We start from the raw sequence: 13,380 nt of genomic DNA on the forward strand, positions 1-13,380 counted from the left end.
AACCGACGGCTGCCACCGTGCGGATGCTGCACAGCCGCCGCAGAGCCGCCAGCCCCGCAAGGCTCAGCACGGGTCCCTCGGGCAAGCTCGCTGCCAGGCTGGGGAAACCTGGAACTGGAGAGCAGGGCATTGGCTTGCCCCTTCCTCCCGAAAAGCCACTAACAGCTTTCCTAACGTTGCACCAGAATTTTTATAGTAATACAACCTAGTGTTGTTTACGGTCTTTTATTAGTCCTCAAGAAGTCCAGGCGTTCATAAATATGCTTGTGGCAAGGTGCTCAGGAGAATACTACTGCTGCTCAGTTTCAGTTTTTTTCAGCCTATTTATATACAGTCTTTAACTACAATTTTCATCCTGTTACCATAAACCTGGTTTTATTTCCCTTCTAAACAAACATCAAGGTTTTGTAGATAAGGAACATACTTCCATCTTCTTCCTTTGCAAACATAAAGCTAATACATCTGAAAAACCTCTTTATTTAAGCCAGCAGAGCTTTCGGAGTCCAGCGTGTGAACTTCATGTTGGGTTAAAGCAATGCAAACCAAACACCCTTATATTCTGTCTGTCTCTAACAGCAGTTTATTTTTTTAAAAAGCAAACTAAATTAAGTACCAGGAAGTTTAACTTCTGGTCAATTCTACTTTTTTATTAAATATACTTAAAATATCCCTCTAAAATACTATTTAAAAAATTTATGAGGATTCCTTACTCATTAACCTTATATTTGCTTCATATTTAAATGCATTTGTCTCAACAGCAACAGCTAAGCAGCAAGACTTCTTTTCGTCATTATTTCATCAGCGTTTCCTACAGCATGCCCCAGGAAAACCTTCAGAAGTCAGTGCAGTTTGCCAGATAATAAAACTTCTCACAGCATTTCACTCGGTTAAAAAGCTTTTTAAAGCACCCCAATAATTAATTTGACCCATCCGTGGGTACCTAAAAGCTGCTTTATTATCTTAAGCTGCCATCACCGAGACACACACCTCATTTAGCTTCACAGACTCTCTCTGAACTTGAATCTATTAATTTGGATGAAGAACAATGGTGAACAACAGAAGCGTGTTGGCCAACACATATTACATGTAAACTCTTAGTTAACAAATTCAAACTTTAAAGGAACCGTTTGGATAGCCAGAAGCTAACAAGAGTTACAGCAGCAGCACATTCAGCAGCCTGCTTTAACCAAAGCACTTAAGGACATGCTCAGATGTGAACAGTCTTACTCAGCCCACATACTAAACCCCCTAAAAATTTCTTAAAATGCTTTGATAAATAAAAAGCATGAGCAGGGCAGAACATTGAGTTGGAAGCCAAGTTATTTTTCAGTTAAACGCATTTAACTACCAATTCTAGCACTGGCTTGGAGGGAGGCCCCACGGTATCTTCATTTTAAGAACAGCAACACACATTCTTTTCAAACATATATTTCACCCAAGAATTATAATGCCTTCAAAACAGGAGCGAGATTTACTGCCCTTCCAGCATTTTCTAACCAAATACCACAAAAATGCTGCTCTTGCAGAATGTCAAGGAGAAGAAAGGGCAAAGGAGCAAAATCCAATCCGTACTGAAGTTGGTAGCTGAGGAAGTTTGTCTACGTTGCAGTGAGAGTCCCATCTGCATTTCATTGCAGCTAGTGTGAACCCAATCAGTGCAGGTTAAATATACGTCAGATCAGTGATTATTGTGTTCTGACCTCTGTGGCTAAGTCGGACATTATACATTCCTGCCACCTATTGCAGTAGTTAAGGAATCAATGCTGCTTTAAAAAAAAAAAAAAAAGAGAAGTATTCTATGCTAAACATGCCTCCATTCCTTCGCATAGTGCAAATTTCTTGGGGTCTTTCAACAAACATTCAAGCTCTTCTGTCACTGTCCGAATGGCCCCTTCGTAAGGCATTAGATCAAGACTCAGAAAATCCAAGTTCAATTCATTAAGTCATTGTCATGTTTCTTTCAAGACCGCAGGTATGGCCACTTTGAATCTCCTGCTCCCCATGTATAAAATAGAGATGATAATACTTTCCTCCTTCAAAAGGTTGCTGTGAACAAATACATTCAAATTTGTGAAATGTGCCTGTAAGAAGCTAATGGGTCCTGCGTATATACCATGCAGAAAAGATTTCCCAATTAACATGTTGCATCATTTTTTCCACCACCACCAGCTCCAAGCAAGCTACCACAGACTAATTAAATCCCCCAGGGTATGCTTCCACAGCTGCTGAAACCAGTTTAAGGTCAGGGCTGCTGGCATGACCCAGCCTCTCCCTGTCCTATGTGCTCTCTTAAGGCCTGATCCCTAAGGGAGCTGGTTCATGGAGCTAAACTAGAAAAAACTATTTCTGTTGAAAGACAGTCAATAGCATTTCACCAGCTTAAGTGTCCAAACTGGTCCGTGGGAGGCTCAGATGAGCTTCAGCAGCGGTGCACAGGACATGACCACCCCACACGGCAGGGGATACAGAGCTGTCGTTGGCAAGAACAGAGCTGTTGAGTTGGCTTTACCACAGCCACCCCCTCACTGGTGTTTAGCACCGTAAACAGAGCTTCTAATGCTCAAGAGTTCAAGCAATCGCAGTTAAAAACAACTCAGCTATTTAATATTTGCCATTATGACTGGATCCAATAACAATATTTAAAACCACCACAAATTCTTAAAGCTACCAACACCAAGCAAGATGGATGTTTCTTAAAATGCTAGAACTGCATTGCTTACAATGCAACTATACTAACATGAAGAGGACTGAGCCTACAACAGGCTTTGTGCTTTATCACAACAGCTCCAGATACTCACTGGCACCTCAAAGGTTCTGCGTTCGGTCTTGACCGACACCAATGGGAATAAAGGTACTACTGTGGTACCTGAGTGCCTTTGCAGATCAATGATAATCACACATTCACAGAACTATTTTTGGGAAGCCACTGCAGTGTGTTATACATATACAGACCATAGCTTGTTTAATACGGGTTATTAACCCAGCCTCAGCAGCCTGTATCAGCATGAGATGCACTATCAGAGCCGCAGTGTGTCTTACCTGGATACTATGCTGGAGCCGTTGTAGAGGTCACTAGCGTAAGACAGCGTTGCCAGGGGTCTGACAGAATTGTAACGCGTGAACTTAGATAGACACTCCTGAAACTCATCCAGCTGGCTTGTGGTTCTGCTGTCATCTAGGGAGAGGCAGCAGCATTGGGGAGGACAGAAACAGAGTAAGAAGATAAATAAACTCAACAGCAAACAAAAAAAATCAAGATTAATGTCTTCACATGACACTACCTCTGCTTATTATTTGGGGAGGATTCTTGGTCAAGAACAGGTTCTCTCTCCCCTCTAGCATTCCCTGAAGGCAGGATGATTTTTCAGAGCACAAATTAAGTCTTTCCACTGGGTGAACCTACCGTGCTGACAATCTGCCTAGAGATCACAAATACAGCTTTCCTGGTAGATAAGCTCATTTATTTTATTCAAATTCAGAGCCCATGGGCCATATAGATTATTAACAGAAAACCTTAAAGCATATCAAAATGCACTGCGAAGAACATGTCTAGTTTTCTATGGAGGTGAAAGTATATTCCTTTGCTTGTATTTCAGTTACAATATGCCTACATTTGGTGTCAATTACATTGAAAATACTTTTAGTAAAAGGTATTTGTCTTATTACTCCAAAAGCAACAGACCTGAGGGAGAGTTGTTTCAGGGCTGGAGAAGGAAGACAAGCATGAAACCAGAAGACTCCCTGTACTATAAGTTTTGTGAAAATTATGACCTTCAGCAGACAAGGTGAAATTGAGCCAGCTCGAATAATGATGATAAATATTCTGTGGGAAATGGAACAGTTTACTACAAAAGTTAAAACTAAATTGTGCTGTAGATAACTGAAAGTCATTCCCCGATTCCTCAGAAGTTCCAGTTTTTCTCGGTATGAACAGAATTTTATGTAAACCATTTTAAAATTTAGTATTTCCTAAATAAGGAAAAATTCCTAACTTATGGTGATGTTGCATGGACAAGCCAGCCTTCCTAACACGATCACGCATCTGCAGTCAAACATTATGTAGAGCCTTCAGGCTTTGTAACAACCCCCGGAATTTGCAGCAATTCTCCCTTTCCTCCTCTTAACACTCCCACATTCGCTTTGTCTTTCTGCACCAGTGCAACGTAAGGGAACTACAGCTATGGCTGTTCTCACAGCGCTAACACAAAGCGCCTCCGTTTATAGGTAGTCCAGTTTGCAAGTCACACTGCTGCACACCTTGCCTCCTGTTAAACCACAGCATCCACTGCAGCAGCAGAGAAGCCATACACACAACTCACTCACGCAGCTGAGATCAAATTCCACCCACTAGTTAAGTTACCCTTATTGGTTTCCCTATCAGCAGCATAAGGAAATGACAAAGCTCCGCTTATTAGAAAGCTTTGGAAATACTGGGGTGAAAAAATGAAAAGGTTGATCTATAAAAGCAAAACACAGCTGTGATTTCTTGTGGGAAAACACAGAGAGAATAATCACTTTCTGCACTCTAGTAATTCCTTGCCATCGGAAATTATTATCTTGCTCTACACTTGTAAGGCATTTTGAAGTGTCCGTTATATGCTATTTAATGTTTGCTCATATAAAGGAACAGTGAAGGCTAGTAATTAGCATGTTTAAGAGTACTGGCATATACATTACCCATGTCAGATGGATCAAAAGGGGCAAAATGAATGAAGTACTGCTCCAAATTAAAATCATCAGCACCTGACCACTACAGGGAACAGCTCGAGAAGAAGCATGTAAACATCAGTGAGCGTTTTTTCCAAAGATTGTTTCCTCCTTCAACACTTTGATAGGAACAAATAGCTGCTACGCTTCCATTTCCCTCATTTAGAGATCAAGCACACAGTCCTCCTATAATTTATTCTGTATCTGTGCCTGGAAAACCGAATGTTATTTCTCAAGACATTTTCCCCATCAAAGTGCAAGGCCATTTCGTAATTACAGTTATATTATGTCTCCACTCCCTACCAGAACAGTCATAGGCACCTCTTGCAAAAAGCTTTAAATCCACATTAAATCCTATTTAAAATGTGTCAAAAAGTAGGAGTGACTTAAGAGAAGAAAAATTAATCAAGTATCACAGGTTATCCCTTATTTAGGAAAAAACCTGTACTTGCAAATCCTCCGCTCTTGGTGTGGCTGACACAATACGAATACAAAAAGTAGTTTCACCGCATTCATATTTATAGTTCCAATTATGAAGAAAGATGTCTTCTAGAAGGGAATGCTGGGAAGAGCCCCATTTGTTATCCTTGGTTAATAAGTATTATTTTAACATAAACACAGTTATGCATCACCAAGTTAGCACCACACGAAAACATTTCAGTGTGATCTGTGAAGTACAGTATTCTGCAAAGCCCTTGCTACTACTTCACAGGAAACTGGCTGGTCACATACGACCGGCTTCTCCGATCTTCCAGCTACTGAAGCACCCCCTAAACGTGCTGCATTCCTTGTTAAAATTATTTTGCTGCGCATGATGAGACTTGAGTCAGTCACTGCTCTGAAGTAGGTAGAAGATGTAGACATATCTAAGAGTGAGCTCCCCTAAAACACATTGAAGCCTTTAAACATAAAGGCAATTTTTTTTTTTAAATAAAAAAAAAACCCAAGCCTCATTTTTATTTATTTATTTTAAAATTAATAAAACTTAAACTAAATTCATGGAGGAAAAAAAGGTGAGGGTTTCTACCCCAGCTCTCTTCCTGATGTCTGTGTCCTGGGAGGTTGGTCCTTGCCTTTCAAGGCTACAAGTAAAGATATTCTGCTGCAGCAACCTCTGCCTGGTTCCTTCTTGTCCCTAGGAGGCTTCTCCCATCCCTGAGGGCTGGCTGCTCTCTGCTCCTTGCTGCGGTCTGTCACTCTTCATATGAGCTGCAGCTCACAGCTTGGTGCTGCAAATCTCTTGCCTGCCACAGCCCATTGCCTGAAACTTTTTTCCCAGAAGCTGGCTTCTTCCCCAGAGGGGCCACAGAGCAAGCCTCCTCACCCTCAAGACATACTCATTTGACCATCCGTTTCTTAAGAGAATCTTGTCATGTAATTAAGAACCATCCATCCACTAGGTAACAATTACTCTAGCTGCTGTCACACTGTTACTCAATTATGAATGAGGCAATCTAGGCAATTGCGAAAACACCTTCTAATTCTACAAAACAAGCCTTAAATCTAAGGTGTGCCCCATGGGACAACAACACTGCTGCACACTCAGCTTCTACACTCCAAGCCATTTGTTAACCAAGACTCAATCTAGACAACATAAAGGATAACGTCCAAGCATCCTACTGCATACTAAATACAGGAGAATTTATCAATTTATGTTTATACTTCTGTAGTATTTCAATAGCTATGTTTTCAACTACCATGTTTATGCCATATCTAGTAGAAAGACAACGCAACCACTGCTTTCAAACATTTGCATCTTCAGAACAAGCATCAGTGAAACTGTTTATTGTGGGTTATGCCCTTCACAGTACAGGATTACAAAGCAATACATGTGCCCCTCCAAAGTGACAGGATTAAATTGTCTACATTCAGCAACCTCAAAGATTGGTCAAGAAAAGCAAAACAAGACAATTTCAGTAATACACAAATATGTATCGCAACATTCCCATGCAGAGAAGAAGTGAAAGCTACTCTCTCAAAAACAAGTCTTTTCTGAGGAGTAGGCACTGTAGGAGGTAATTGATGTCAGAAGCTGAACACCACGCAAGAACTCACCCGAGACACGTGTCATCCTGGTGGAAAAATAGCACTGCTCTAGGTCCTCAAAATGAGCTGTGAGCCGCTTGCGTCGTGAAGCTAGCGTGCTGTTATACCACGGCTGCTTTTTGGTCTGAATGGAGAAGAGAGAACACTTCAGAAAGGTAAAGCCAGGTCTGGGTTTCATTTCAATAGATTTTAACAAATTATAAACAACTTATACATTATATGTGAAGGGTTAGAAGTGTAAAATGACAATAAATGAAGATCTTGTCACCGTCAACAGTTATTCTCAGGGTCCTATGTTGCACCCTTTAACTTGACAAGCAAGAAAAGCTGCTTTTAGACAATTCTTGTTTCCTGAACCTTTGCAAATTTACCGATTCCAACCTCACACACAGGACAGACAGCAGCAACCCTTGGGGAGTCACATCTTGCATTTATACAGATAGATGGCAGAGGCCAAAGATAGCCGTTTGTACAACAAACACTTCCTAGATCCCTGGCAGACAGCTCATTAAAAAGAGGAGGTGTTTATTTTAAATAGTTACTGAATTATTTCTTTTGAAGCAACTCAGTAACTCTCTGTAAAGCTAAGCAAATAAGGATAGAAACAGAAGACACCATGAAGTTCAAAGGTTAATTGAAAAGAAGTCCATGAAACTCATCATTAAAGCCATTTCCCAACCTACCCAAGCAGTAATAGTGAGAGGTAGAAGCAAAGGATTGAACCTACATAGGCAAGCTCTCCTCCTGAAGCAAAACAAAAATACAGCACTTCTCATTTTAATCACTAGTAAGGAAAAGGAACCAATTCCTCTACTACACAAGAGGCATGAAAAGCACCTTGCTTTAGTTTATATTTAAGAAGTTTCACATATCACATACTCAAAGCTAATGGGGAAATTTAAAAAGATTTGAGAACCACCAAGCTCCCTAATGAGCAACATCCCTGACCACATACAAGGTCTGTAATGCCACTCAATGGCACTAACAAAACACACTCCGTGTACAGCTCCCCCTCAATCCACGCAGGAGAACGGGCTGCCTGCCCCATTACAGCCATCAAGCAAGCCAACAAGAACAAACTAAATTCAGAGCCCACCCAAATTCTGTTTATACCTGTATGAACAGTAATTCTACTATTTTAGGGGAAAAGCAAGCCCCAAGCAATGAAACCTCCAGATGCGAGGCCCCTGGCTATACATTGATATTGTGACTCCTACTTGTATGTTGACAGCACCTATGGTCTATGCAGCTTGTTTCATCTCAAAACAAACTCCAGTCTCAACACACAGCTAAAACACTGGGAAGTACTCCTACCTCAACACCTTTTAACCACAATTTTCTAAAACTTCACAGCTTTAAGAAATACTTAATGGAACACTTTTATAGCACCTTCCTGTCAATTTTGCACACCTATTAATTTGGAGCCTGCAAGGGCTCCAGCCTCTCTCAGCACATCAGGAGCGATTAGGGCTCAAGACAACTTCAAGCATCAAAGAACAATCACTTCAGTCTCAAGTTAAGATGAGCCTCATGTGACACGATGAGCAATACAACCCAAGCCCAAGTCTGGTCTGCCAGATGAGCCCAGTCCACACCAAGGTGGAATCAATCATGCTAAGTATTTGCCTGCTGTGCGATACACCTGCTGGGTCTACAGAGGAAGATCCCCCTGGAGCAGGTCTCAGGCTGGCACATGGTGACCCAGCTGTGCTGGGAAATCAATCTGCATTAACTCATCTGTATCAGATCCTCCCTAGCTAAGCATTTTAAACTGCTCATGTTTTACCAAAACATTTATTGAGTTTCTAGGAAGCCTGCTCCCTGGCTACTTGTTAAGCAATGCTGGGAAACAGGAGGAAAAAAAAAAAATAGGAGAAAAGAGAGAAAACATACCCAGGCAATTTTTACTCAGCTGCTAAAACTACTATGGTTGTCCTAGTTGAGGACATTAGTTAGGATTGCTCTGTTATCAGGAGTGATTTTACTGTCTGAACTCCATTAGGTGCTCTGAAGAGTCCTCTAACAACTGTGGAAAAGCTTCATAGCCACATACAAGCTCCTTAGTTCTAGCAGAAAAGAAAGGTACTGCCACTAAATAGTACCTGCAGAATTCCCCGGGCTTATGTGACTTGTCCACTATTTACTTCTGAAGCTCAGCTTCTGGAAGAGAACTGTCCTGTAACTTTGCAATATATAAATTCTTCCCTAAGAACATGTTTGTGAGCAATGCACAAAAGTAATTATATAGAGAAAGCAAGCTATGCTGTCCATCCTAGCACAGCTTCTTACTGCCAGCAGTGCCCATCTATGATTTTTGCCATGACTGACAATTAGAAAAAAGCACAATTGAATTTATATTCTTAAAACTACTTTTATGGTAAAGTCTTGCTGAAATTAGACTACCTTTAAATGAAGTGTTTAACTTCAAGAGTTCTCTTTCAACTCCCCATCCAAACATATATTAAAGTTGAATTTGAAAATTTGTACTAGAGAGTACAGATCTTGCACTCTGAGGACAAAAAATTGCATGTGAGGACAAAAAAGGTTATTCTCACACAAATAAGGCTGTCATACAGAATGACTAGAAAGTCTAGGTTGTTTGTTTTGTGCACGTACCAGCGTTACAGCTATGCTATTAATTTTGGTTTTGAAATAGAAAGAAAAGTACCAAGACAAGCAGCGTCAGTGCAGAACAAACACACTGTACTATATCAGTCCTGAACATAAGATCTCCACCTACATTTCACTTGCCCTCTGAAGTCAGGTAGAGCTACAATTCTATGTTCAAGCAAAAGTCTCCCAGACCACAGTAGCAAGAACCACAATCATCTTTCCACAGATTAAGAGGGAAACTTCTAATTACCAATTAGTTATACAGCTACAAACCCAAAAATCTGCATGCACACATACATGCACATCAGCCCAAAATTCAGGTGTTTTTTCTTTATATCAGTTACACCATCAAATAAGATCCAACAGCACTTCTGTTAATTTACCAGTTTGATACTGCTGTGTGCCATGGATGGTCCACCACCACCAGAGAGCACCAAAGGCCCAAGCTGGCACATAACCAACGGTCCGTCTGCCTAAATCAAAACTCTTTAACCTTTTTGAAGCTGTGAGCTGGTTACCAGTGTTATCTTCCCAGTCCAGCTGAATCACTCCGAGCTGCAAGACTACAGCAGTGCTGTTTGGCATTCGGGAGGCCCCGTGGATCAGTTTGGAGGCTGCCTGACAAATGGCTTCACTGTATAGGCAACTTTTTACCCCCTATGTGAGCTTGTAATACAGTTCTGTAAGGCCCCCAACGAGGGCAAACTACAAAATGGCAGTATGTTCAGAGAATGAGTGTTTCTTGTTTTGAAAGTCAAGCTCGATCCAAAGCTATTTAAGTCAACGCGAAGAGTCAGGGATTTACCTCCCTTCCCAAATGCTGCCCACTTGGAAGAAGAGCAAAAAATATCCCCTCTTCCCTGGAAGAGTCAGCTTTGGGAATAAAGTCAGATGTCTAAATATATTATACCAGATTTCTTCGATGGCATCAGCATGGACACTCACAGTCATGCACAGTCATTCCTACGGCTGTAGTCTTGACTCCAGTTTGCCCACACAACCAGTTAAAAGCATTTATAAGACTCAGGTTGACTGGTACCCTGGAGATGGATGGAGTTGTGCCGTATCTCTGCCAGCCCTCCACATTCACTCTCCCGTCCCCCCTGTATACAGACACGTATTACCTTACCTGAGAACTGCCACTGAAGCCTGGAGGCTGGCTATACTCCGTGGAGTCAATAATACTACTGCAAAACCAAAAGAAATAGTCTGCTTAAATCACTGTACAACCATTCTTTATAATGTTTAACCTGTTTGCTCCTCCCCCCATTACATCCTGCAGCGTACTTGCCTTTAAATTTCATTTTACAGACAGGGAACACAAGGTTATTTTTTGTTTGAGGGTTTGGGAGGGATTTTTTTTTTTTTTAAAATACAGGGATCTCCTAGAGCAGAATGCTGTCACACACAAGTATGTGTAAAGCAATCTAATAATTTCTAATTAGAATGCAAAAGCCTATCTTTTGTATGAAATATGCAGGATAAGACATTCTGAAAATAACATGCTACCATTGGTTTTCAGTTCTTTTCAAAAAAAAAAAAAGTTTAAAGCTGTGGCACTTGAAACAGAAGAGAAAAGCTAGAGAAATCAGCTTAAGACAGACCGTAGTATCCCAGACGTCTCTGAAGACACAGAGAACAGACACAAGTAATGAAATAAAGAAATAAACTAAAAAAATACTGACAGACAGGATTACTATTATTAGAAAATGCTACACCATATATAGCTACATAGTACCTATAATGACACAACATACCTTAAATCACTGTTTTCAAAACATAGCATACATATGCAAACTCAAGAGATCTAACTTTCAAAACTGCAAAAGGATCTACTGATACAAGCAGAAAACAGGTGGTTCAGTATTCTTGCACATATGGGCAAAATATTTAGCTCCCACAATAGAACACCAGAGCCAGATTAAAGCACTCTTATCACTCAAAAATTTAAAATACTTTTAGAACAAGTATTTAGACAAGTATTTAGGACAAGTAAAGAACACCATTTTATTAATTACGGAGAATCCATTACAAACATCACCATGATTTGTTTCTAAAAATCTTTGTAATTCACTTGCTTCTGCTATGTCATTTGGCTTGGACAGAAAAGAAACTATCTGGGTTCATTATTCTTAGTCTTACTTACGAGGCAACCTTAGATTTAAGCATTGCTTGGGAAAGCTGAAGGTTTCTTCAAAAAGCTGCCAGAACATGGCTATAGGTCCTGGTTTTGTAAAAGATGATTGTACCTATTGATGTTTACATAACAGCTGTCAGAATTGATGCATAAACTTGACATTCTTGGTCATAAAACAAGTGGTTCGGCTGAAATGCCAGTCAGGGTACCTGTAAGTCTAGAAGGATGAAACAGTGGTACTAGCGCTTAAATATTTCTCTGAATGTTTTAAAGTTCCCCTGGAGGTGGAGGGAAGTAGAAACAGAAGATGAGAGATGATTTTAAACTCTCATTAGTGGTTAACTTGTAAGATGAGATTGATTGGGCTTCTGTTACAAGCAAGACAAAAGCTGCAAACCAAGAAAATCTGAGGGATAAAAATCATTATTTGCTGCGAGCTATTGCAGGGGAGAAAACAACCGAGCTGTTTCAGGCATGGTCGGGGACAATGAACTTTAAATTAGAATGTGGCCACATGAAATAATGAAACACATACAGCAGATCCTGCCAGGAACAGCATGAATAAGATGCTTGGCTGGAAAGTGATGAAAAAGTACTCCGCTCTGAGACAGGTATAGCGGCAATTAACAGCAAAACACACAGAATTATAGTGTCTGGTCTCGTTTTGCTGCAGGTTGTCTGGTGATGTAAAGCCTTCAAGAGTGCAGACGTCATCTCCCTAACCAGAATACAAATTCAAAGTAATTTCGGTGTGGTGCCTGTAACTGAGTTAACTGGCATATGCTTGAATGTTTTTCCTTGTAAAAACAGGAAGAAAATAATCAGAATATTACAAAAGTTCCCTTCGAATTCTTTTTAAAAGCTGTAACATTAGGTTCAATTAGGAAATTCAGCTAGACTAACATGACATATTTAAAAACCTGGAACAACAACAACAAAAACACAGCAACCTGCAGACTATAAATCCCATTTGATATACCCTTATGGGGGTGGGAGGGGGTAATTAGGACAAATGGAGGGGAAGGAGATCAGGATTTCAATAACTGAATCAGAGTTACCAGGCAACTAATTTTTAGATCAGAATCTTTCCCCAGAAACTCCTTTTAGAGTGATAGTTTGTTATTTGCTATTACTGCCTGAATATGTAGTCACAGAGAAGTTGCTTATTTGTATCTCCTGTTTGCACCATTTACTGGTAGCAAAAATAGCACGCGCGCCTGTTCAGAAAAACCTTACACAGAACTATTTGTTCTTTTCCCTTATTCTCCCCCTCTTGTTCTCTATTAGTATACAAGCCCAGCAATCTGCAATGCTGTAAACAAGTGCTGTGCTATTACCCAATTTAATATTTCATCATACCCTGTACAAGCATAAGAGAAAACACGTGTTTCTTGAAGCCAACAACGTATTGAACGCGATAGCCGTACTTGATTTTCTGCTAAAGAACTTATGGAGGAAGATGGGGGGAGGCATAGGAATTTCAATTTTGAAGATGTTAAGAGTGTGGGGGGAAAAAGCTACAAACAATGAAAAGAAACAGAGAATTAATGAAGCAAGCCTGTGATATAGAAGAAGTAGATGAATAAGGGCAAGTCACCAGAGACCAGATGAAACCGAATTCTAAAGAAATCTATTTTCTTGAACTTTAAATTCAAAGGCTAAAGAGATTTTCTTCATCTCAGCATGGGTCTATGATAACCTTGTACTATTTATAAGACACATTAGTAACATTTTATACAATTATATTTCATTAGCAGGGTGTTAAGCACATTAACAAGTTATATTCCTATTTAAATATACCATTTTAATTCCCTGATAAGTTAAAAAGTCTCCGCAAGTTTAATAACATTTTAACATGGAAGTGAAGCCATCTCAAA

The 13,380-nt window shown here is 40.2% G+C and overlaps 1 protein-coding gene across 1 annotated transcript in view; it reads right to left on the reverse strand.

Annotated features, from left to right (window-relative positions):
- Positions 1 to 7: 7 nt before the first annotated feature.
- The window catches only part of LOC104081718 (E3 ubiquitin-protein ligase RFWD2-like), a gene marked incomplete at its 3' end in the record, with an annotated part of 37,898 nt that continues 24,525 nt past the window's right edge, over positions 8 to 13,380 (reverse strand). The window contains exons 9-12 of the mRNA XM_009584564.1: positions 10,496 to 10,553; positions 6,763 to 6,877; positions 3,040 to 3,175; positions 8 to 170 (exon numbers count right to left, since the gene is read on the reverse strand). Of these exons, the coding sequence (XP_009582859.1) occupies positions 8 to 170; positions 3,040 to 3,175; positions 6,763 to 6,877; positions 10,496 to 10,553 (472 nt within the window). The remainder of the gene's footprint in view (positions 171 to 3,039; positions 3,176 to 6,762; positions 6,878 to 10,495; positions 10,554 to 13,380) is intronic.

Source organism: Fulmarus glacialis, unplaced genomic scaffold, assembly GCF_000690835.1.
Source record: "Fulmarus glacialis isolate BGI_N327 unplaced genomic scaffold, ASM69083v1 scaffold9788, whole genome shotgun sequence".
Taxonomy (NCBI): domain Eukaryota; kingdom Metazoa; phylum Chordata; class Aves; order Procellariiformes; family Procellariidae; genus Fulmarus; species Fulmarus glacialis.